This window comes from Bos mutus, chromosome 5 (assembly GCF_027580195.1).
Source record: "Bos mutus isolate GX-2022 chromosome 5, NWIPB_WYAK_1.1, whole genome shotgun sequence".
Taxonomy (NCBI): Eukaryota; Metazoa; Chordata; class Mammalia; order Artiodactyla; family Bovidae; genus Bos; species Bos mutus.
Window position 1 is genome coordinate 67,950,952 of NC_091621.1, and position 27,138 is coordinate 67,978,089.

At 36.9% G+C, this 27,138-nt stretch overlaps 1 protein-coding gene across 1 annotated transcript in view; it reads left to right on the forward strand.

Moving 5' to 3' along the window:
* The window catches only part of KCNC2 (potassium voltage-gated channel subfamily C member 2), a 236,033-nt gene that overhangs the window by 204,872 nt on the left and 4,023 nt on the right, over positions 1-27,138 (forward strand). Inside the window, exons 3-4 of the mRNA XM_070371005.1 lie at positions 21,879-22,806; positions 25,079-25,243. Of these exons, the coding sequence (XP_070227106.1) occupies positions 21,879-22,806; positions 25,079-25,243 (1,093 nt within the window). The remainder of the gene's footprint in view (positions 1-21,878; positions 22,807-25,078; positions 25,244-27,138) is intronic.

Sequence of the window (27,138 nt, forward strand, 5' to 3'; positions counted from 1 at the left end):
GAGTGACATAATCACATTTGTTCCCTTAAAGGGGTGCTTATTCCTGGTAATCAAGGACAAACTAATGAAAGGCAAATTAAAAGCTAAGCCACTGGACTGGGAATAGAGGGAAAGGAGAAAAATACTAGAGAAATTTTAAGTCTGAGAAACTACAAGACTCAGTGATTCAACAGCTGAAGCTGTTGGGAAAATAAATAAGGAATCTAGGTTCCAAGTTGGTTAATGGTCAAATGATGGTTCAAAATAACAGAAAATATTAGTTCAGTCGTGTCTGACTCTTTGCGATCCCACGGACTGCAGCACACCAGGCTTCCCTGTCCATCACGAACTCCTGGAGCCTACCCAAACTCAGGTGCATGGTGTCAGTGCTGCCATCCACCATCTCATCCTCTGTTGTCCCCTTCTCCTGCCTTCAATCTTTCCCAGCATCAGGGTCTTTTCCAATGAGTCGGTTCATCACATCAGGTGGCCAAAGTATTGGAGTTTCAGCTTCAGCATCAATCCTTCCATTGAATATTCAGGACTGATTTCCTTTAGGATGGACCGGTTGGATCTTTGCTGTCCAAGGGACTCTCCAGAGTCTTCTCCAACACCACAGTTCAAAAGCATCAATTCTTTGGCACTCAGCTTTCTTTATAGTCCAACTCTCACATCCATACATGACTACTGGAAAAACCATAGCTTTGACTAGAACATGGACTTTTGTTGGTAAAGCAATGTCTCTGATTTTAATATGCTGTCTAGATTGGTGATAGCTTTTCTTCCAAGAAGTAGTTGTCTCTTAATTTCATGGCTGCAGTCACCATCTGCAGTGATTTTGGAGCCCCAAAAATAAAGTCTCTCACTGTTACCATTCTTTCTCCATCTATTTGCCATGAAATAATGGGACCAGATGCCATGATCTTAGTTTTCTGAATGTTAAATTTTAAGCCAACTTTTTCACTCTCCTCTTTCACTTTCATCAAGAGGCTCTTACGTTCTTCACTTTCTGCCATAAGGATGGTGTCATCTGCATATCTGAGGTTACTGATATTTCTTCATGCAATCTTGATTTCATCTTGTGCTTCATCCAGCCTGGCATGTCTCATGATGTACTCCACATATAAGTTAAATAAACAGGGTGACAATATACAGCCTTGAGATATTCCTTTTCCTATTTGGAACCAGTCTGTTGTTCCATGTCCAGTTCTAACTGTTGCATCTTGACCTGCATACTGATTTCTCAGGAGGCAGGTCAGGTGGTCTGGTATTCCCATCTCTTTAAGAATTTTCCACAGTTTATTGGCAAATGAAGGTTCAAAATAACAGAAAATATAATGGAATAGAATATCAGATTTGAATGTATATTAGGCAAGTACAGTTTGAAGTTCCTTTGAAACCTTCAATAATAAAATATATAACATCTACTCTGATGGTTAATTTTATGTGTCAGCTAGGATAAGGAATGCCCTAATCACTGGTAAAACATTAGTTCTGAATGTGTTTCTGGAATAAGTTATTTTAATCTATCCACTGACTAAAGAAGACCAGTGGACCAGTGTGGGTGGACTGTTGAGGGTGAATTAGCTCTCTCTGCTTGTCTGGGGACATCCATCTCCTCCTGCCCTGGGACATTTTGACTCATGGTTCCTGGACCACCAGACTCAGACTGGGGCTTACATCACTGGCTACTGTGAGACTGTCAAGCTTGGACGGGGACTCTACTGGCTTTTTAAAGCCTTCATCTGGCAGACAGCAGATCATGGGGTTCTCAGCCTTGGCAATATTGTGAGCCAGTCCCTCATAATCTCTTTTTATATACCTAGATATATCATATTGATTCTGTTTCTCTAGAGAACCTGGACCAAGAGAGTTATTGTTTTGATTACCTCCATATTACTTATTTGATTGAGATGGAAGAATTGTATGGATTTGGAGAACTATGATTATAAGTCACAAAGGAAAAAGTATAAGCTGAAGATTAATATTTCATGCATTGGTGGTAGTTGGAATTGTGGAAATAAAGAAGCTTACCAGATTTCCAGAGATTTCAATACTTAATCAGTGGATGCAAGTATTTCTGATTATTCCAGATTTCTGTGAATACCAAGAATTCCTTAGGTTAGAGCTCAGTTCATGTGTGATAGTTTTAAAATTATAAACATAATAAATGCATGATTTATTTATTTTATAATCTAATAAAGCATATAATTCAATTAAAGATCACCTTGGAGAATTAGTGGTCTTGTGTAGAGTGAAAGAAAGAGGAGAGTGAATGAAAAAGCTGGCTTAAAACTCAACATTCACAAAACAAAGATCATGGCATGTGGTCCCATTACTTCATGAAAACAGATGCAGAAAAAATGGAGACAGTGACAGACTTTATTTTCTTGGACTCCAAAACCACTGTGGATGGTGACTCCAGCCATGAAATGAAAGACACTTGCTCCTTGGAAGAAGAGCAATGACAAAACTTGACAGCGTATTAAAAAGCAGAGACATTACTTTACCGACAAAAGTCCATATAGTCAAAACTATGGTTTTTCCAGTAGTCTTGTACGGATGTGAGAGCTGGACAATGAAAAAGGCTGAGCATCAAAGATTGCCTTCAAACTGTGGTGCTGGAGAAGACTCTTGAGAGTCCCTTGATCAGCAAGGAGATCCAACCAGTCCATCCTAAAGGAAATCAGTCCTGAATATTCATTGGAAGGACTGATGCTGAAGCTGAAGTTCCAGTACTTTGGCCACCTGATGTGAAGAGCCAACTCCTTGGAAGAGACTCTGATGCTGGGAAAGATTGAAGGCAGGAGGAGAAGGGGACGACAGAGGATGAAATTGTTGGATGGCATCACTGACTCAATGGACATGAGCAAACTCCAGGAGATGGTGAAGGACAGGGAACTCCGACATGCTGAAATTCATGAGCTCACAAAGAGTCAGACACAGTTGAGCAACTGAACACCAACAATAGAGTCATTGGTGAGTCCTACTAGTTATTATAGAAGGATCGGGAGATACCTGTTTTCCTGGATTAGGACATGACTCAGTGATATAAGCAAACATTTTTAATAAAAATAATTTTTTAAAAGAATAGCATCTCTGAAAGAAAAAAATGTGAGAAGAGTGGCATCGTTTTAAATTTTTGCAAATCTCATGTCTGACTCACTAGAAGATGGCTGGATTCTCATATCTCCTTGTGCATTCAGTCTGTTGTAACACACCATGTCATGCAGCCTCTAGAAAACTTCTCTGTAAACTGGTGAGACAATGACAATGAAAAATGCCAAAATTATTTTAATATTATTACAAAGTCAATTTTGATCTTATAGGCCCAGGAAAAGTTCTAAGGACCTCTATAAGTCCACAGGTTATACTGTGATAGCTGTTGATATCATTAAATTGCTAAGGCAAGCAATATTAAGGTCAGCCCTACTGGGTTTTCGATTACACAGCCAATGAATCCCCTTTCGTTTTTAAATATGTCATTTCTGTGTCTTGTAATGAAATTGCAAGTTACACATGGGCTTTGTTTTGTGACATAAAGATAATTTTCCTCTGCCTTCTGGGAAGAATTTGCAACTATTTGCAATAGTGCTCAAGATCTTCAGGTAAAGGAGGGACTGAGAATCTAGAGTCCTCAATCCACACAGAGGTAGACTAGGGTGGACTGAAGGGGCCTGACCCAGGTTGAGTAGCATGGAAGATCAAGGTATCTACTAAACGAAATGATCTTGAGGAGAGGGGGATACTAAAACCCCAACAAATATGTTAGTATGTACGGGGAAGGCCCAGATACATTGGAGCAATGGCTAGGATTGGAAAACTCTCAGGATCAGTTACCTTGGCATAGGTCATATTTTTAGAAAGGATTACTGAGCAAGCAGATATGGAACAAAAGGAGCAGTAATATTGGAGACTGAACCTGGGGAACACTGTATGGTGTATAGCAGAGGTGGTACTGCAGGTAGCCAGGCATGCATGTCATTGGGTAGAGTGTGTTTCAACCACAGTGCCATAGTGTTGAAAGAAACATTTTTATCAGAGTCAGTGAATCTCTGGCAGGTGTTTTCAAACTAGTCACCTTCCTTCACCTTCATCTAATCCTCCCTTCGCCTCCCTCACTTTCAACTAAATAAAATCAAGGATTCTTAAATAATTCATTTTGGAAAGTAGTTGTTAGTCTAAAGAAAGATGTACTGGGGTTCATGTGATACAAGGCTTAAAATGTGCCCCTCTCCAGGGAATCTTAGACTATGGTTCCATACATCATATCATTTCAAGACAAACTGAATCATTTAAAAAATAAATTTAAGGTAAATCAATATATGCTAAAGATGGAAAATTTGGTTTGAGGAGAGTTTTCAATAATTGGCATCTAAGGTATGCAATTCATGTTTCTGTTGTGAAACGATTATATGTGATCTGTTATTCTTATGACTGAAAAGGTATAGAATTTTTTTTAGTCTAATGAAACAGTTGTAAAAATTATTTTCATGAAGTATATTAATAACACAGTTTAGATTGTATTGTGAGACTTAGAGAAGTAAAATCACATTGCATATTCATATCTGATGACTTTTAATTCTAGTTCTCTAACTTTGAATAACACAATCCATTATGGTGATACTAATATTATACACAGGCCTTTTTTGCCTGTATCCTGGAAAATTATATTTGGGTGTGAGTGAATAGGCCTTGATTATAAACAACTAAAATTTCAGTGAAATCAGTCTGTTGCAAAGAAAGTGCAGAGAGAATCATGTATATGTTGGATAAAGATACCAAAAAACATGATGGAAGATATTTATTAGGGATCACATAGGTCTCAGTAGCCAAAAGTAAAATTTTGGTATATTTTCTTGATTTAAAAAATCTTATATTATTCTATGTCTTTGGGTTTTTTGTCCATTTCTATATATGTCTGTTTCTATATCTATTTATATAATATTTTGTGTCTATGTTTAATCTATGGCTACTATATATAATACCCGTCTATCATACATAAACATATTTTATATGTAGATATGAAACACATAACATGTTATAAACACATACATGATTACATACAGTTGCTGCTGCTGCTGCTAAGTCACTTCAGTCGTGTCTGACTTTGTGCAACCCCATAGATGGAAGCCCACCAGGCTCCCCTGTCCCTGGGATTCTCCAGGCAAGAACACTGGAGTGGGTTGCCATTTCCTTCTCCAATGCATGAAAGCGAAAAGTGAAAGGGAAGTCGCTCAGTCGTGTCTGACTCTTAGCCACCCCATGGACTACAGCCCACCAGGCTCCTCCATCCATGGGATTTTCCAGGCAAGAGTACTGGAGTGGGGTGCCATTGCCTTACCTCTAGCTTAATCTTCTTCCCTGATTTCTGAGTTTAGTAATCACGTTAGGTGATCAGCTTTCTTCAACCTAATTCTGTACCATAAATGCAGTAATGTATGTGAAACTGCTTCTTAATAATAAACTTGGATGAAGAGAAACTGATTTTACTGGCTTAAGAAGTCAAAGTGATTGTCAACTCTGCATGGAGCCAGCAGACACTGGGCTGTTTGGTTGGCCCTTGAGGATAGACTGACTAATGAAAGAAACTTCTCTCCCTAGAGACCACAGTTCTTTGAACAACACGGCAAAGCTAGTGTATGGGATCTGCATACAGACATGATTAAGAGCATCTGCTGAGTTTCAGATGCTGTGGAAAAGAAGAAAAGTTACAAACTGCCAATGTATAATTTCTATGGACAAATAAAATAAGCTTAATGGTCATCAAGAATGAAGATCCAGGTTTAATCCTTTTTTGGTCATTATTTTCTTTGAGTTTTGTTTTAAAATTAAAACTTAAAGCACATAATTAAAGATTTTGTGATAAATGTAAACTTGGCTTTCATTTATAAAATCAGTTATGATTCTCCATTAGCAACACACTCACTCAAGGCCACACTCTTACACTCAAACATAACCACTGCTAAGAATATAGCATTTCTATTTATTTGTACGTACTAGTTATACTCCAGTACTCTTGCCTGGAAAATCCCATGGATGGAGGAGCCTGGTGGGCTGCAGTCCATGGGGTCATGAAGAGTCAGACACGACTGAGCGACTTCTTGCCTGGAGAATCCCAGGGTCGGGGAAGCCTGGAGGGCTGCCGTCTGTGGGGTCGCACAGAGTCAGACACAACTGAAGTGACTTAGCAGTAGCAGTAGCAGCAGTTATACATAAAGAAAGGAATGGGGTTGAACTCTGCGTTGTTGTGCCACAGCCATTTAGAATAGAGTCTGGTACATAGTAATTACTAGAAGCCAGGTGGTTGTTTAGTATGTTTCATTAGTGATCATTCTGTGTTATATCATTATATCATATTGTTATATCATTCTTTTGTGATGCAAGTTTATGACCATACCATGACCATACCATTGACTCATGGATGTTTATATTTTTTCTGTTTCTTTTTTGTACAATAATGCTTAAATGAATGCCCTACATATATCCTTGTATTTCTATATACATATTTTACCAGAGTAAATTTCTGAAAGTGGATATTTTGGATCAAGAGGCACTGTGAGTTCTGATACTTTATCATTGGAAGACCTTGCTCTTCTCATGTATTTATTTAAGAGAGTAAAGCAGAATGAGCATAATAGGAATGAAGCATTCCCATTTGGAAAATATATAATGCCCTTGAAATACAAGCTAAAAATAGGTGCACCTCATATGGAACTGTAAAAACAAATTCCTTAGCATATATTTTAGGTAATATGCCTTAGAAAAGCTTCTTATAATGTTTATGTCCAAGTATAAAATTATCTCATTGACTGCTGTTAAAACGTAGAGGCGAGTTTAAGTTTTCTTCAACTATTTTCTCCCTTTAAAACTTGCAATGAAGGTTCATGTATCTGTGAATTAATAAGATGAAGTGAATTTTATTTTTTTAAGTGAATTTTAAAGACAGATTCTGTGTTGTGGCCAACATAATTTTTACATAACAGATATTTTTAAAATGTGCTGCTTTACTAATTTCATAAGAACTGAGCACCTACTTCTTGCCATGGGTTACGTCTGGTCCTTAGCTTTAAGGATAGATATCAAGTCCTTCTCTTTGAAGAACTTGTGAAAGTGTTCTTCAAAATGCTGATGAGGAATTAGCATCAGGAACAAGACTGATAGAAAAGTGCTACAGTATTATCAGTGACCCTGGGCTAGGGGAGGGTGGAGGAAGGTCATTTAATCAGTCTGGTTCTCATTACATTTTTAAGTCCTGGAGCTTTTGAATTAGTTATTGAGTTCAAGTTTATTTATTTATCTAGCTTTCTTTTTCTTTTTATTTATTTATTATTAATTAATTTATTTTTTATTGAAGGATAATTGCTTTACAGAATTTTGTTGTTTTCTGTCAAACCTCAACATGAATAGCCATAGGTATACATATTCCCCTCCCTTTTGACCCTCCCTCCCATCTCCCTCTCCATCCCACCCTTCTAGGTTGAGACAGAGCCCCTGTTTGAGTTTCCTGAGCCATACAGCAAATTCCCATTGGCTATCTATTTTACACATGGTAATGTAAGTTTCCATGTTACTCTCTCCATACATCTCACCCTCTCCTCCCCTCTCCCCATGTCCATAAGTCCGTTCTCTATGTCTGTTTCTCCATTGCTGCCCTGTAAATAAATTCTTCAGAACCATTTTTTAAGATTCCGTGTATATGCATTAGAATACAGTATTTACCTTTCTCTTTCTGACTCACTTCACTCTGTATAATATGTTCTAAGTTCATCCACCTCATTAGAACTGACTCAAATGTGTTCCTTTTTATGGCTGAGTAATATTCCATTGTGTATATGTACCACAACTTCTTTATCTATCTGTTGATGGACATCTAGGTTGATTCCATGTTCTAGCTATTGTAAATAGTGCTGGGATGAACAATGGGATGCATGTGTCTCTTTCAATTTTGGTTTCCTCAGGATATATGCATAGGAGTCGGATTGCTGGCTCATATGGCGGTTTTATTCCTAGTTTTTTAAGGAATTTCCATACTGTCTTCCATAGTGGCTGTATCAATTTACATTCCTACCAACAGTGCAAGAGTGTTCCCTTTTCTTCACACCCTTTCCAGCATTTATTGTTTGTAGACTTTTTGATGAGGGCCATTCTGCCCAGTGTGAGGTGATATCTCATTGTAGTTTTGATTTGCATTTCTCTGATAATGAGTGGTGTTAAGCATCTCTTCATGTGTTTGTTAGCCATCTTTATGTCTTTGGAGAAATGTCTGTTTAGGTCTTTCTCCCACTTTTTGATTGGGTTGTTTGCTTTTCTGGCATTGAGTTGTATGAGCTGCTTGTATATTTTGGAAATTAATCCTTTGTAAGTTGTTTCATTTGCTATTATTTTCTCCCATTCTGAGGGTTGTCTTTTCACCTTGCTTATAGCTTCCTTTGCTGTGCAAAAGCTTTTAAGTTTAATCAGGTCCAACTTGTTTACTTTTGTTTTTATTTCCGTTACTCTAGGAGGTGGGTCATAGAGGATCTTGCTTTGATTTATGTCATCATGTGTTCTGCCTGTGTTTTCTTCTAAGAGTTTTATAGTTTCTGGTTTTACATTTAGGTCTTTAATCCATTTTGAGTTTATCTTTGTGTATGGTGTAAGGAAGTGTTCTAATTTCATTTTTTTTACATGTAGCTGTCCAGTTTTCCCAGCATCATTTATTGACAAGCCTGTCTTTGCCCCATTGTATATTCTTGCCTCCTTTGTCAAAAATAAGATACCTATAGGTGCATGGATTTGTCTCTGGGCTTTCTGTCTTGTTCCAGTGGTTTATATTTCTGTTTTCATGCCAGTACCATACTGTCTTGATGACTGTAGCTTTGTAGTATAATCTCAAGTCAGGAAGATTGATTCCTCCAGCTCCATTCTTCTTTCTCAAGACTGCTTTGGCTATTCAGGGTCTTCTGTGTTTCCATATGAATTGTGAAGTTTTTTTGTTCTAGTTCTGTGAAAAATGCCATTGGTAATTTGATAGGGATTCCATTAAATCTGTAGATTGTGTTTGGTAGTATAGTCATTTTCACAATATTGATTCTTCCTACCCAGGAACATGGGATACCTCTCCATCTGTTTATATCATCTTTGATTTCTTTCAGTAGTGTCATAATTTTCTGTGTACAGTTCTTTTGTCTCCTAAAGTAGGTTTATTCCTAGATATTTAATTCTTTTTGTTGTAATGGTGAATGGGATTGATTCCTTAATTTCTCTTTCTGATTTTTCATTGTTAGTACATGAAAATGCAAGTGATTTCTGTGTATTGATTTTATATCCTTCAACTTTGCTAAATTCACTGATTAGCTCTAGTAATTTTCTGATACTATCTTTAGGGTTTTCTATGTACAGTATCGTGTCATCTGGAAACAGTGAGAGCTTTACTGCTTCTTTTCTGATCTAGATTCCTTTTATTATTTTTTTTCTCTGATTGCTGTAGCTAGGACTTCCAGAACTATGTTGACTAATAGTGGTGAAAGTGGTCACCCTTGTCTTGCTCCTGATCTTAGGGGGAATGCTTTCAGTTTTTCACCATTGAGAATAATGTTTGCTGCAGGCTTATCATATGTGGCTTTCACTATGTTGAGGTAGGTTCCTTCTGTGTCCATTTTATGAAGAGTTTTAATCATAAATGGGTGCTGGATTTTGTCAAAGGCTTTTTCTGCATCTATTGAGATAATAATATGGTTTTTACCTTTCAATTTGTTAATATAGTATCATATGGATTGATTTGCATATATTTAAGAATCCTTGCATCCATGGAATAAACTGAACTTGATCATGGTATATGAGCTTTTAGATGCGTTGCTGAATTATGTTTGCTAAAATTTTGTTGAGGATTTTTGCACCTATGTTCATCCATGGTATTGGCCTGTAGTTGTCCTTTTTTGTGTTGTCTTTGTCTGGTTTTGGTATCAGGGTCATGGTGGCCTCGTAGAATGAATTTGGAAGTGTTCCTTCCTCTGCAATTTTTTGAAAGAGTTTTAGAGGGATAGGAATTAGGTCTTCTCTAAATGTTTGATGGAATTCTCCTGTGAAGCCATCTGGTCCCGGGCTTTTGCTTTTGGGGAGATTTTTTTTTTTATTTTATTTTTTTTTTTTTTTTTTTTTTTTTTTAATTTTATTTTTAAACTTTACATAATTGTATTAGTTTTGCCAAATATCAAAATGAATCCGCCACAGGTATACATGTGTTCCCCAAATCACAGCTTCAATTTCAGTGCTTGTAATTGGGTTGTTCATAATTTCTGTTTTTTCCTGGTTCAGTCTTGGAAGATTGAACTTTTCTAAGAATCTGTCCATTTCTTCCAGGTTATCTATTTTATTACCATATAGTTGTTCATAATAGTCTCTTCTAATCCTTTCTATTTCTGCATTGTCTGTTGTAACCTTCTAATTTTGTTGATTTGACTCTTCTCTCTTTTTTGATGAGTCTGGCTAAAGGTTTGTCAATTTTGTGTATCTTCTCAAAGAACAAGCTTTTAGTTTTATTAGTCTTTACTATTGTTTCTTTCATTTCTTTTTCATTTATTTCTGCTTGGATCTTTATGATTTCTTTCTTACTACTAATTTGGGGTTTTTTTGGTTCTTTTTTCCAGTTGTTTTAGTGTAAAGTTATGTTGTCTATTCAATGTTTTTCTTGTTTCTTGAGGTAGGATTGTGTGGCTATAAACTTCCCTCTTAGAAAACTGCTTTTGCTGCATCCCTTAGGTTTCTAGTTGTCATGTTTTCATTGTTGTTTGTTTCTAGAAATTTTTTGATTTCCCTTTTGATTTCTTCAGTAACCTGTTGGTTATTTAGAAACATATAGTTTAATCTCCATGTGTCTGTGTTTCTTACACTTTTTTTCTTGTAATTTATATCTAGTCTCATAGCATTGTGGTCAGAGAAGATGCTTGATACAATTTCAATTTCTTAAATTTACTGAGGTTTGATTTGTGACCCAAGATGTGGTCTATCCTGGAGAATGTTCCATGTGTGCTTGAGAAGAAGGTGTATTCTTCTGCATTTGGATGGAATGTCCTGAAGACATCTGTGAGATCCATCTCATCTAATGTATCATTTCAGACTTGTTTTTCCTTATTAATTTTCTGTTTTGAGGATCTGTCCCTTGGTGTGAGTGGGGTGTTGAAGTCTCCTACTATTATTGTGTTACTGTCAATTTCTCCCTTTATGTCTGTTAATGTTTGTCTTATGTATTGAGGTCCTTCTGTGTTGGTTGCATAGATATTTACAGTTTTAATGTCTTCCTCTTGGATTGATCCCTTGATCATTATATAGTGTCCTTCCTTATCCCTTATAATCTTCTTTATTTTATGGTCTATTTTGTCTGATATGAGGATTGCTACTCCAGCTTTCTTTTGCTTCCCATTTGCATGGAACATATTTTTCCATCCTCTCACTTTCAGTCTATATGTGTTTGGTGGTACTGAATTCTCTAAATTTTTGCTTGTCTGAAAAGCTTTTTTCTTCGTCAATTCTGAATGAGATCCCTGCTGTACAATAATCTTGGTTGTAGATTTTTCCCTTTCAGTACTTTAAATATATCCTACCATTCCTTTCTGGCCTGCAGACTTTCTGCTGAAAGATCAGCTGTTAAGCATATGGGGTTTACCTTGTATGTTACTTGTTGCTTTTCTCTTGCTGCTTTTAATATTCTTTCTTTGTGTTTAGTCTTTGTTAGTTTGATTAGTATGTGTCTTGGTGTGTTTCTCCTTGGATTTATTCTGTATGGGACTCTTTGTACCTCTTGGACTTGATTGATTATTTTCTTTTCCATGTTGGGGAAATTTTCAACTATAATCTCTTCTAAAGTTTTCTCATACCCTTTTTTTTTTTTTTCTCTTCTTCTTCTGGGACTCCTATAATTCAAATGTTGGTGGGTTTGATATGGTCCCGGAGGTCTCTGAGACTGTCCTCAGCTTTTTTCATTCTTTTTACTTTATTCTGTTTTTCAGAAGTTATTTCCACCATTTTATCTTCCAGCCTGATGATTCATTCTTCTGCTTCAGATATTCTGCTACTGATTCCTTCTAGAGTAGTTTTACTTTCACTAATTGTGTTGTTTGTCTCTGTATGTTTTTTCTCTAATTCTTCTAGGTCTTTGTTAATTGATTCTTGCATTTTCTCCACTTTGTTTTCAAGGTTTTTGATAACCTTTACTATCATTATTCTAATTCTTTTTCAGGTAGTTTGCCTATTTTCTCTTCATTTATTTGGACTTATGTTTTTCTAGGTTGTTCCTTTATTTGTGCAGTATTTCTCTGCCTTTTCATTTATTTTTTAATTTATTGTGTTTGAGGTCTCCTTTTCCCAGGTTTCAAGGAAAGTTGAGTTCTTTCCTTAAAGAAGGTTGAATTCTTTCTTCCTTTTGGTTTCTGCCCTCCTAAGATTGGTCCCAAATAGGAAAAGGAGTACGTCAAGGCTGTATATTGTCACCCTGCTTACTTAACTTCTGTGCAGAGTACATCATGAGAAATGCTGGGATGGAAGAAGCACAAGCTGGAATCAAGATTGCTGGGAGAAATATCAATAACCTCAGATATGCAGATGACACCACCCTTATGGCAGAAAGTGAAGAGGAACTAAGAAGCCTCTTGATGAAGGTGAAAGAGGAGAGTGAAAAAGTTGGCTTAAAGCTCAACATTCAGAAAACAAATATCATGGCATCTGGTCCCATCATTTCATGGGAAATAGATGGGGAAACAGTGGAAACAGTGTCAGACTTTATTTTTTGGGGCTCCAAAATCACTGCAGATGGTGACTGCAGCCATGAAATTAAAAGACGCTTACTCCTTGGAAGAAAAGTTATGACCAACCTAGACAGCATATTCAAAAGCAGAGACATTACTTTGCCAACAAAGGTCTGTCTAGTCAAGGCTATGGTTTTTCCAGTGGTTATGTATGGATGTGAGAGTTGGACTGTGAAGAAGGCTGAGTGCCGAAGAATTGATGCTTTTGAACTGTGGTGTTGGGGAAGACTCTTGAGAGTCCCTTGGACTACAAGGAGATCCAACCAGTGCATTCTGAAGGAAATCAGCCCTGAGATTTCTTTGGAAGGAATGATGCTAAAGCTGAAACTCCAGTACTTTGGCCACCGCATTCAAAGAGTTGACTCATTGGAAAAGACTGTGATGCTGGGAGAGATTGGGGGCAGGAGGAGAAGGGGACAACAGAGGATGAGATGGCTGGATGGAATCATTGACTCAATGGACGTGAGTCTGAGTGAACTCCGGGAGTTGGTGATGGACAGGGAGGCCTGGCGTGCTACGATTCATGGGGTCAAAAAGAGTCGGACACGACTGAGCGACTGATCTGATCTGATCTGATAGTTGCTATACAATATTATATAGGTCACAGGTATACAATATAGTGATTCACAATTTTAAAGTTTACATCCATTTATAGTTATTATAAAATATTGGCTATATTTCCCATTTTATACAACATATCCTTGTAGATTATTTTATACCTAATAGTTTGTACCTGTTAATCTCTACCCCTGTATATTCCCCGTCCCTGCTTCCTTTTCCCCACTGGTAACCACTAGCTTGTTTGCTATATCTGTGAGCTTGCTTCTTTTTTGTTCTGTTCACTAGTTGGTTGTATTTTTCAGGTTGCACATATAAGTGATATCACACAGTATTTGTCTTTCTCTGTTTTACTGATTGCACTTAGCATAATACCATGTAAGTCCATCCATGGTGTTGCAAATGGCAATATTTCATTCTTTTCTATAGCTGAGTATATTCCATTGTATGTATGTATATATGTACATGTATATATACATACACCCATCTTCTTTATCCATTCAATTGCTGAAGGACATGTAGGTTGCTTCCATATCTTGACAACTGTAAATAATATTGCTATGAACATTGAAGTAAATTTATCTTTTTGATTTAATGTTTTAGTTTTTTGGAGGTGGTATATTCTCAGGAGAGGAATTTTTATTTTTTTGAGAAACTTCTGTACTGTTTTCCACTGTAGTTGTATCAATTTGCATTCCTACCAATAATGCACATGTGTTCCCTTTTCTCCTTCCTTGCCAACACTTGTTACTTGTGTTCTTCTGGATAGTAGCCATCCTAACACGTGTAAGGTGATATTTCATCATGGTTTTGATTTGCATTTCCCTGATGAGTAGTGATGCTGAATATTTTTTTATGTGCCTATTACCCATCTGCATTTCCTCTTTAGCTGAATGTCTACTCAGGTTTTCTTGCCCATCTTTAGGTGAATTGTTGGTTTTTTTGAGGTTGAGTTGTAGGAACTGCTTATTTATGTTGGGTATTAGTCATTTATCAGTCATATCTTTTGCAAATATTTTTCCCATTAGTTAAGCTGTCTTTTTCTTTTGTTGATGGTTTCCTGTGCTATGCAAAGCTGTTAAGTTTAATTAGTTCACATTTGTTTATTTATTTTTGCTTTTATTTCCTTTACTTTAGGATATGGATCCAAAAAAAAATATTGCTGTGATTTATGTCAAAGCAGAGAAGGCAATGGCAACCCACTCCAGTGTTCTTGTTTGGAGAATCCCAGGGACGGGGGAGCCTCTTGGACTGCCGTCTCTGGGGTCGCACAGAGTCGGTCCCAACTGAAGCGACTTAGCAGCAGCAGCAGCAGCAGCAGCAGCAGCAGCAGCATGTCAAAGAGTGTTCTGCCTATGTTTTCATTTAGAAGTTTTTCAGCCTTACATTTAGGTCCTTAATCATTTTGAGTTTATTTTTGTGTATGATGGTGGATAATGTTAGTTAGCTGTTGAGTTCAACTATATGTATTTTAATACATACATGAAAAAGAAAATGATGAAACATAAAACTATATGACATTTTCCCTCACCTTTCTTTCAGCCTATTATGTATACCTGGAGAATCTTCCTTGAATGTTTGCTTTGAGGCTTTTAGATGTAATACATTCCATGTACAACCTGGGCTCTGAGGACTTCTCCATAGATGCTAATCAAGAAAAAAAAATTAGAGAGTGTTGGGCACTCTGTGTTGCTAAGCATGGACACTGAGCTTATGGAGAAAAAGTAACTGCTTCTTGGAACCACAAACCAATATTTTAGCAGGATATTCCCATCCTGAAACTGCCTTAGGTGATGTAGCAGTCCTTTGAAGTCAGGCAACATGCAGCATCTTCTCTGGAAAACTTTTAAAATTTTTAATTAGTATTTAACATGCCTCTTCTTATTTTTACTTAATGCTTGTAGGAGTTTGTAGTCTTATCACAGGGGAAAAGGAAGAGAAAGATGGCAGTATAGTTTTCTTCCTCAAATCCCAGGTAAGACACAAGCTTTATTAGCTGAATGAATGGAAGCTATTATTGGCAACATTTGGACCTAGGAACCAATTTAATTTGTTTCTGCTATAAATTTGAATTTTTGCTTCAATGTGCATGCTTTATTTTTTCATTTCTCCTTTTCACCATTTTTATCTCATTTTTATCACCATCAAAATGTGATTTCTTCTTTTCACCATTTTTATCTCATTTTTATCACCATCAAAATGTGATTATTGTTTTGTTCATTTTATACATTTTGAATTAATTCTTCCACCCTTGTATTCATCCATCCAGTCATACTAAATATTAACTACTGTGACAGAATCAGGGGATATAGAAATGAATATGACAATATTCAAGTCCTTAAACAGTTACCAGTTCATTGAAGAGAAAAATAAATAAATAAATAAATAATTAAAGTCTTCTTTCCCCCTATTTCTTTCCCTTTGCATTTCTTTTTCTTAGTATTATTCAGTCTAACCTCACATTTACTCATTTCGATGCAATCTCTGAGGTAGGAACAAAGGAAGACATTTTCTATCTCTGAGACTCTTAGATTTAAGTTCAAATAAAGTGTTCAAATCCTTTGTTAAAGAAATCCAGGTGTAGCCTCTGGATAATCCTAGATCTTCAAGATTTCTGGAGCTACCCTTTCATTTGATGCTCAAACTAAATTCCTAGTAAACTGAGATCCTGTTCTTCACTCCGTGGGAAGCTCTGTCTCCCAGTATCTCCAAGGACTTTACTGGGGGCTCAATTTCTCCTGATTCCCTTTTACTATTATTTGCTGCTCTCTTATGTTTTTGAATCTGACTATGTATGTTTCCTCCTTGGCTGCCTGCTCCCCTCCTGTCATCCTCCCATGGTCCAAGAACTTCATTACTCAGAGCACATTCAACACCACGCTGTTTTGTAAAACCACCTTTTACTGAGGCGTAAGAAAGCAAGCATCATCTTAGAATTTAATGTTCTCCGTTAGTCTCCTAAGGTTCTTTTGCTATATCTGTGGTGGTGGTGGTGATATAGTCGCTAAGACGTCTGACTCTTGCGACCCCATAGGGTGCAGCCCGCCAGGCTTCTCTGTCCATGGGATTTTCCAGGCAAGAATACTTGAGTGGGTTGCCATTTCCTTCTCCAGGGGATCTTCCCAACCGAGGAATCGAACCTGGGTCTCCTGCATTGCAGGCAGATTCTTTACTGACTGATATCTGTGGGGGGATCTCTAATTGTTTGTCCTCGCATTTTGGACTTTTCCTCCTTGTCTTTCGAGACCTTTTCCATTTCCTTCTCATTAGAATTCAACTTTCTTCCAGCATCCTCTTTTGCAGGCCGACAGAAGCCAACTTCCAGTTCCCTACCATGTAATAATGAAGTAAACTTTGGCTTTCGGTTACAGCTTTCTTATTTTTGACCATACCAAGTGTCTTTGGCCTTTATTAATGACCTATCTAGCTGTTTTTTAAACAAAATAATCATCTACTTGGAAGATGAATCTTGTATATTTCCAAGCATATCGAAGTTTATTTCTATTTTTCATACTCTCTGTATTTTCCTGTTATAATATTATCACACCAGCAGATATACAAAGTCCTTAAAAGCTAAAGACATATTGAGTTATAAAGACTACAATGCAGAATAATACAAATGCAAAAATCATCATGTGGTTCTTTAAATAATTCTAATAAAATTTTTGATAAATGAAAGATCCAAATGACATAAAACCAGACAACTTTTGGTTTCTGAAGTTTTGTGTCTTAGAATTGTGTATATTTAGAAACTGTTCAGTTTCTTTGCTTACTCAGTTATTTGTGTAGAAGCCAGAATTATGTCTTAACATAAACACACATAAACACACATGGGCCATAAACATCCCATTACATAGGAGGTAGTTTGCTACTCTCATTAAGGTTTAGGAAGACCTTTTTAAGAGTCTACAAATGCTTAGAATTTAAAAACTACTCCAATTCATTTAGTAATCAGTTATCAATCTTGTATTATCAGTCTGTTGAAAAAACACGGAAACAGAGGTTTCAAACTATACTATGCATTGCAATCACCTAGAAAGCCTATAGAATGCAAATTCCATCTCCCCAAACAATGGAATCTGACATCTGATGTAGGACTAAGAAATTCACATTTATGTAAGCTGCCCAGGTGTGTTATAATGAGTGTGAGCACATTTTTGGAAATATGAGTGGGGTATTTAAATAATGTCCTAGCACAAAAAGATTCATGTTAGCTAAATCCCAGCCACCTAGTGTGGTATCTTAAGACTTTTTTGACCTTTTCCTGGTAACAACTTGTTTAATGAACATAAACAGTAAGTTCCGGTAATTCTTACTGAGGTAATAATGATTTCAAGTATTTTCATAGTGCTTTAAATTAGAAGCCATATTAATATATATATCTTTTATTTTCACTTTATTCCAGTCAATGGGGCTGGTGCAATAATTTAAGACAAGTTAATTCAATAGGTCTCCCATTATAGAAAGTCCAAAAGGACTCTACCAGCACTCAAACCTCAAAAGTCACCTTACAGTCTCATTTTAAATTCAAATACAGGTAATATTTTTGGTTGATTTAAAACCTTTGAAAAGTGAGGATCTCTGTGCTAATTTGGGATTTATTCATCACAATTTGTGCAGAAGAGGCAGACTTGGAAAGTCTATTCTATTCTTCCTTTGGTGTTCCCTTCAAGGCATCACTTAAGAAATTCCAGACATTTTTGTTAAAACTTCTCTCTTTTTAATGGCTGAGTAATACTCCATTGTGTATATGTACCACCGCTTTCTTATCCATTCATCTGCTGATGGGCATCTAGGTTGCTTCCATGTCCTGGCTATTACAAACAGTGCTGCGATGAACATTGGGGTACACGTGTCTCTTTCCCTTCTGGTTTCCTCAGTGTGTATGCCCAGCAGTGGGATTGCTGGATCATAAGGCAGTTCTATTTCCAGTTTTTTAAGGAATCTCCACACTGTTCTCCATAGTGGCTGTACTAGTTTGCATTCCCACCAACAGTGTAAGAGGGTTCCCTTTTCTCCACACCCTCTCCAGCATTTGAATCAGTTCTAATGAGGTGGATGAAACTGGAGCCTATTATACAGAGTGAAGTAAGCCAGAAGGACAAACACCAATACAGTATACTAACGCATATATATGGAATTTAGAAAGATGGTAACGATAACCCTGTATACGAGACAGCAAAAGAGACACTGATGTATAGAACAGGCTTATGGACTCTGTGGGAGAGGGAGAGGGTGGGAAGATTTGGGAGAATGGCATTGAAACATGTGAAATGTCATGTATGAAACGAGATGCCAGTCCAGGTTCAATGCACGATGCTAGATGCTTGGGGCTGGTGCACTGGGACGACCCAGAGGGATGGTATGGGGAGGGAGGAGGGAGGAGGGTTCAGGATGGGGAACACATGTATAATTTTTTTTAAATTAAAATTGAATAAAAAAAATAATAAAAAGAAAAACAACAACAACAACAACAACAAAAAACTTCTCTCTTGTGTGATACACATCTCTCCTTTCTATCAGGTTGACCTCCACTTACCCTTCAAAGTCCAGTCTATTGATATTTTCTCAGAGGTTTCTATAATCTCTCAGTCTAAATAAAGTTTTAGGTCATTTTTTCCTTTCATTGAATTCATTATAATTGCAATTGTGTAATTTTGTGTAGTTAAATATTTAATGTCTGTATACCTAGTGGATTGTGAGTTCCTCAAAGGATGGGATTGTGTTTTGTTTACTACTGTTAAAGTAAGGCCCTATCCCTGTGACCTGGCATACAGAGGCACTCAACATACTTGTTGAATTAATGAATGAAGTGTAGGAAAATATCTGACTGGAAAAGATTTTAGCACTTTATATTGATGAGCATAAAAGTATAGTTGAAAACTGTCTTTGTTGTATGAGAGGTGGTAAGTCAGGACTAATTTTGAATGAGCAACGTTGAAGGTCCCACTCTATTCACTACAGAGTATAGGTGGACAACATTTGAGACTGAAAACTTATTTTAGGCAGAAAAAATGCTGACTCAGAAACACTGGAATCAAAGATAAAAGTGCAGTTTACTTTAATCGCTTCGTACTTGCTAACGTCTCATGGATAGAATCTGCCCACTAAAACCTTAGATGCTTAGCCTAAAATTCTGGATGCCGTGGTGGGATGTGTGGGGAGTGGCTGTGGAGAACTCAGTATGTCACACTGCCGAGGCCCTAGTGACAAAGGAAGAGTGTGGGGAGAGTCAGAAACAAGCATGACTCTCAGATCCATAGATAAATTGTGATTAGATAAAGAAGTGATGCACAGAACAAAGATAATTGATTCTTTCTCCAAAAGATGTAATATTTTAAAGACTCTGTGAGGTCCTAGTGATATTGAGTGTTAGAACAAGTAGTTGACTTAAAAAGAAGAGTATATTTATTTGTATGAAGGAAAAGCTAAGTGAAAAAAAAATGCCATCATCTCACAATATATCTGGAAAAGATCATAGTCAAATTGTAACATCAAAACCAAGGGAAGTTGGAAGACAGGAATGGAAAAATAAGGCAAAGCCTTGATTTACATGACTTATAATATTAATATGAACAATGTACTTTACTAGCACACTGCAGAGAAACTAGTCCATAATTTGGGGTGGTTCTTTCCTTTTCTGGAGAAGGAAATGGCAACCTGCTCCAGTATTCTTGCCTGGAAAAATCCCATGGCTGGTGGAGCCTAGTAGGCTACAGTCCATGGGGTCTCAAAGAGTCGGACATGACTTCACTTTCACTTTCATTTTCTTTTCCTTTTTAGTTGAGGTTATAGTTGATGTACAATATTATATGTTTCAGGTGTACAGCATAGTGATTTACAACTTTTAAAAAGTTGTATTCAATTTATAGTTATTAAAACTATTGGATAGTATTCCCTAAGTTGTACTATATATCTTTATAACTTACTTATTTTATCCATAATAGTTTGTACCTCTTAATCCTTTACCCCTATCTTTCCCCTGCCTCTGGAGAAGTTTCTTTAAGGCAGATAATCTCAGTCCTAAGATTTTTTTTTTTCAGTCTTTTTGTGTATCTCATGGATTTGGCAAGATCTGTATATCTCTTACATTGAAACTCAACCAGGGAAGAAGGGAGATGATTTCAATCTCTTCTTGAAACTTAGATCTTTTCAATGTTTAGTTGAGAAGCAGGCATTAGGGAAGAGCTTTGGGTTTGGGATATGTCGTACTATTTCTAAAAGAACCTCCCTCTATTTGACTGATGACCTCTTCCTCGTTCATAATTCATTTGCTTAGGTATTCAAGGACTCTTGGTAGTCTCTTAATGCTCAGTGAGCATGCCCAATCTGAGCGCACTCCGAGAGCACCAGGGCCCTGCCAGCTTTTCTGACAGCCTCGATTGCTGACAGCTGGCAGCAGTGTCATGGGCATCACACGACACTGGGTCTCAGATTTTCAGGTCTTTCATGTTAAGAAGAATGTGACCCTAAAATAAAGGTTTCCACGTATTTGTATTCTACATCTGAGAGTTTGGTAGTTACGGGAACAGAATCTGGGGCAAAACTTATCAGGTTAATCTTATGACTTTGGAAAAGTTACCAACTCTGTGACCATAAAAGTGACAGTGTAGTGTGGTTATGAGCATTGATATGAGTTAATTATGTGAATTGCTTTGAAGAGTGTTTGGTACTAGTAAGAACTATATAAGTGGGAGCTTTTATTATTATTCTGTATTAGTAGGTGTGTGTATAGTCATATATTATTGGCCAAAGAAATGTTGAATTTAAAAAATAAAATTAAAAATTAAAATTAAAAAAAGATAAAAAAAGAAATGTTGAATTTTAAAAATCCTTTATAACATACACTTTATAACTTTTTAACATATTATTCTAACATTTGAAGTTCTTTTTCAGGAGAGGAAGAATGCCTTTAATTTGTTCCTTAATTCTTTCTCTCCCTTCAGTCTCAATGCCAACTCTTCTTCCCTAGGTTTGCTCTTTGTGGACAAGCCTTCACCTTTAGTTGATATAAATGGTAGCACAGCTCAGATAGTGTTTGCATGTTCACACCTCATGATAATCTGAACATTTAAGAAGCCTGCAGTTAAATATGGGTGACTTCCAAATTTCCATCAGTGTAGACTGCATCTATATTTATGGTTGTCAATCTGGATCTAATACACGAAGACTTCTAGGATCATAACCAATATCTGGAGCCAGTGTCTACATTTATTATTTTTTTTCAGCCTGCTGCCCTTTAACATTCTTTTGCAAGGATTTTATTTTTCGCTCTTTTTCTTACACGAAAGAGTCAAATTGTTTTCCAACGTAAATCAAAACTTTTAATCTATATAAGCTGAAAGAAGAACTTGAAACATCCTTCCTGTGCAACTCTAATGGATGTTACCTACATGTCTAAGTTCTTATAGTTGAGTAACATCCCAAGTGAAATCTCCAAATATGCGTTTATACTTCTTCATCTACAGGGAGTGTTCTTAGACTTGGGTTGAAGTATATTATGGTTCAGATCATTCTATGTTTCTCCTTTTATTTCTTTTTTTTTTTTCTCTACAGTTTATTGCTTTTGCTTCTTTATTCTTCATCCTGGTTTCAATCACAACCTTTTGCCTGGAGACACATGAAGCTTTCAATATTGTTAAGAACAAGACAGAATCAGTCACCAATGGCACCAGTGTGGTTCCACAGTATGAAATTGAAACAGATCCTGCCTTGACGTATGTAGAAGGAGTATGTGTGGTATGGTTTACTTTTGAATTTTTAGTCCGTATTGTTTTCTCCCCCAATAAACTTGAATTCGTCAAGAACCTCTTGAATATCATTGACTTTGTGGCCATCCTACCCTTCTACTTAGAGGTGGGCCTCAGTGGGCTCTCATCTAAAGCTGCTAAAGATGTACTTGGCTTCCTCAGAGTGGTCAGATTTGTGAGGATCCTGAGGATCTTCAAGCTCACCCGCCATTTTGTAGGTTTGAGGGTGCTTGGACATACTCTTCGAGCGAGTACAAATGAATTTTTGCTGCTCATAATCTTCCTGGCTCTAGGAGTTTTGATATTTGCTACTATGATCTACTATGCGGAGAGAGTGGGTGCCCAGCCCAACGACCCTTCAGCTAGTGAGCACACGCAGTTCAAAAACATCCCCATTGGGTTCTGGTGGGCTGTAGTGACCATGACCACCTTGGGCTATGGAGATATGTACCCCCAAACATGGTCGGGGATGCTGGTGGGAGCCCTGTGTGCTCTGGCTGGAGTACTGACAATAGCCATGCCAGTGCCTGTCATTGTCAACAATTTTGGAATGTACTACTCCTTGGCAATGGCGAAGCAGAAACTTCCAAGGAAAAGAAAGAAGCACATCCCTCCTGCTCCTCAGGCAAGCTCGCCTAGTTTTTGCAAGACAGAATTAAACATGGCCTGCAACAGCAAACAGGGTGACACGTGTCTGGGCAAAGACAATCGGCTTCTGGAACATAACAGATCAGGTAAGGCACGGTTTCAAATGCATGCCATTAAATACTTTATAGACCAGTATGTCCCTTAAGTAGAAGGCACCTTCTCATTTTCTGCAAGTGTTTGGAGTTTTCAGTTCTACCCCTTTACAAAATGTGTTTGTGTCAGGCTTGTAGATAGCTAGACTGTAGCTTTTCTAAATGAATCCTAAGGAGAAGTCCGCATAGCTGGTCTATAGAGTTCTCCTGCTTTGACGGGAATGCCATGTGCTGACGGTGCCAATAATAGCTAGACTGTAGCTTTTCTAAATGAATCCTAAGGAGAAGTCCGCATAGCTGGTCTATAGAGTTCTCCTGCTTTGACGGGAATGCCATGTGCTGACGGCGCCAATAATAGCTAGACTGTAGCTTTTCTAAATGAATCCTAAGGAGAAGTCCGCGTAGCTGGTCTATAGAGTTCTCCTGCTTTGACGGGAATGCCATGTGCTGACGGCGCCAATATTTTCTTTTGCCTGTTTGTTGCTTTTGTGCTGTTGTTTCTTTGTTTCCCTGCACGATGTGGTGGTATGATATTGGACATTTTCCATCCTTCATTCTAAAAATGTTGATCTCCATATCATTTGGCTTGGTGTGTTTGTCTCAGTTTTATCTCTGCCACACGGGGCCATGCATTTTGACCTAATTCACAAAAAAAAGTTATGTAAAAAGAATGGATGTTTACGTTTCCAAGGCCTAAACACTGAAGGGGTGATATGTAAGAATGCCCTTTGGAAAGTAAAGGTCTTCTTCATTAATATTATGGACGGTTGATTAAGTTTTCATTATTCTTAAATTAGGGTATTTCAATATAATTCCTTTGCTTTGGGTAAAGTGCTATGTAGTACAATCAGCCCAACATTATGCAGGGTCTAGATGATCTGCTTTGGCTAATCAATAGGAAGGTTGAATTTCTCTGTGGATTTCCTTTTTTATGCATTCTGCACTGGTCTTTTCCCTCCCAGAATGTAATTTTGGATAAATTCCTGCTTGAAATTAGCTGAATTCTACTTCTCTCTATTGCCATAGATAATCTAGAGTTAATTGACTGTAAATTGACATTCAATTTGCCAAAGTGGTATTCAATAGTGTCTAGTACAGATGAAATATATTGTAGACCTCACAATTTAACTAATTTTTTGTCATCTATGAAGTGTTAAGATATATGCATTCCCTATAACTTAGATAGGTTTAATCTTTTTCTTGTAGAAAAATGATTTATGACAATCTCATCTGAATAATTTAGCATTATTTAGAAATAACACTGATTAAACAAAACAAGCAAACCAGCAAACACATGGAAAAGGCAAGTGACATTTTCACAGGTTGCTTCCTTAGCTCCCAGAAGCTATTATGGATTAAATTGGGTGGGGGAGGGGTGGGAACCTGACTGGAACTGAGCTGCTTTTTAAAAGATTTTATTCAAAGTCCTTATGTTTATTTAGTAGATTGTTTTGCAAATTCTGTCAGGGGTATCTGAGAGTTGCTATGCCAGGAATGCCCTTATGAAAGATGGAATTTAGTTTGCGTTGCTGCCCTTATTGGATTGTTCTCAGGTACCTGTACAGAGCTTTTCTGAAGGGCATGGAAAGGAGGACACACTCTCAGCTTGGGCAAGCACTGTTACAAGCTAGCATCTAGGCTATAGGACATGAAAGTCTTTGGCAAGTATTTAGACATAAACGTTTCAAGGGCGTTTGGAGAAGTTGATCTTGTTCCATTGTTATGCTCAAAAATACTATGTCGCTTTAAAACAGAGAACCTGGACACAAAGTCTGTAAACTTTGGGATTGTTTTCATTATGAAATTTGGGAAAAATTACTTTCAGAAAATAATGAAAGCATATGTCTTTTAGCACTGCAAAGACAAATCTTTACTTAGGAGTTTCTCCTTCAGTAGGCTCCGTTTTTAAAGATGTCTGTTTGCAGTACCTAGATAACCTGTCAAAAGTGGAAAGATGTTAATTCGTGTGCTACTTCATTATCACGCTTACTTTGAATCATGTTAGCTTTGTAAAAGTCGTTGTCATATTAGATAAAATCCAACATGAAATTAAAATTTCCCTGAGAACATTTCTCTCCTTTTCCATACATTTCCATCTTGCTCCATGTAAGTTTTTGTGACGAGTGATGAAAATTCTTTTACCATGTTGTGATTATTGTGGTTTGTGTTATCGCGTGGCTGTGCGATGGACACCCGGCGTAAACTCTTTGTATTGTCTCATTTCCTCATCATCACTGTCTGTCAATGGGCACGGCGCTGTGACCAGTGTTATCAGGTGACGACAGTGCAGGAAGTGAGCCACCACTATCACCCCCAGAAAGGCTCCCCATCAGGCGCTCTAGTACCAGAGACAAACACAGAAGAGGGGAAACATGTTTCCTGCTGACGGCAGGTGATTACACGTGTGCTTCTGATGGAGGGATCAGGAAAGGTAGGCATGCATTTCATTAGATCCTAACAGGTGACATAGCAATTAAATGCTGCAAATGTATGGAGTGATGTAAAATGCTCGTTCATCATTTTCTAGGAACAACTATGACATCACAGTGCTTTTTGCCTCATTACATCTTATCTCATTATAAACATTTAAAAATATGTATCATGACAGCCAACTTGATTGTCATATCTGAAAGACATTTCACCCTTCTTTCTTTTTTTTTATTTTTTGGTTTTTCATTTGTCTATAGGCAGAATTGTAATGAAGTATTTAATAAAGTCAATCATCTAATTATTTTAATATAATATATTCAGCAGTCTTGAAAAGTTATCTTTTTTCCTACAATGAATTAAACTCACTAGTTAACTCTATGCACCTGTATGATACGTGGTTGATAATTATAAAACAATAATAAAGCTTTTTCTTCAAAGTAAAGCATTAAACATACTCTAATGGCCTCTTATCCTGGTGGCTCAGACAGTAAAGTGTCTGTCTACAATGTGGGAGACCCGGGTTTGATCCCTGGGTCGGGAAGATCCCCTGGAGACGGAAATGGCAATCCACTCCAGTACTATTGCCTGGAAAATCCCATGGACAGAGGAGCCTGGTAGGCTACAGGCTGTGGGGTCACAAAGAGTCGGACACAACTCAGCGACTTCACTTAATGGTCTCTTATCCAGTGTTTGGGCAAATTTTCCCCAGTAATTAATCTGAATGTCAGGAGCTTGCTAAGGTACATGATCCTCTGGCCATACAGAACAGTATACCCAATCAGTGGAAAGGTTACTTACTGTACTTATAAAATGTACTTACAAAATTTCTCTTCTGGGCAGTAATCATTTTATTATTTTTTAATTGACACTGAACAATTCCTGGCTCATAGAAGATACTTAATATCTGTTGAATGGATGCATTGTACTAGATAGGCATCTTGGTTAAGAAATGTAGCAGGATACTGAAGCTCCACTCCAGCACGTGGTTTTATTTCCCTAGATTGTATCAGCCATCTATGACTATTCCTTAGGTGCTAGTTTTCATTTTCATTTTAGTAAACTTTGCCAACCAAACAATTGGACCCTTTTTATCCTCAAGAAATTAGTTTCATAACACTTATAACCCACTCTTGTCAAAGTTCTGGTATGCTCTTAGAACACCTTCTACTTTGAGAATTCCAGTTGCTTTAGTGCCAAGGTTATTTTACTCAATTTACCGACAGAATAGAGAAAGAACTACACATTTTTTATGAAGAAATAAAATTTCTTAGGCAATTGACTGAATTTGAATGAAAAACCACTCTAGAACTTTCATGTTCGTGCAACTGCATTTTAAAAATATTGTGCTTATTTACTATTCATTGCAAATTCATTGTTTCTCCCTATAGAATACTTTACCGTTTAAGCCTAAAATATTTATTTTATGATGCCTACTTCCTTTGAAATAGCTCATTACCCATGTTGTGCTTCTTTTTTGCTTCTTCTGAGCACTTTATATTGTTCTTTCTGTCTCCATACAAAAGAGAAGACAGAGGACTCTTCTTTTGTTTCTTTAATGTGTAATATTTTAAATTATACTTCATTCCAAGAACTGTCACTCTTTGCATCTATTTCTTGTACGAAAATGTGTTTCAATTATCTGATTTTTCACTATTTTATATTGTTACAATAGTTTTTAAATATTTTTATAGTTAATACTCTATCATAGTACTTAAGCAAAATATATGTATATAACTAATAATATAGAATATAGTACTTAAAGTGCCTTGTAATCTTAAATCACTATATATGTATATACATATATCCATATGTGTATATATGTATTTTTATGTATTATGTGGTTATATTTGGATATATTTTAAGCATCGTTCAATAAAATATCACATGCAGTATTTA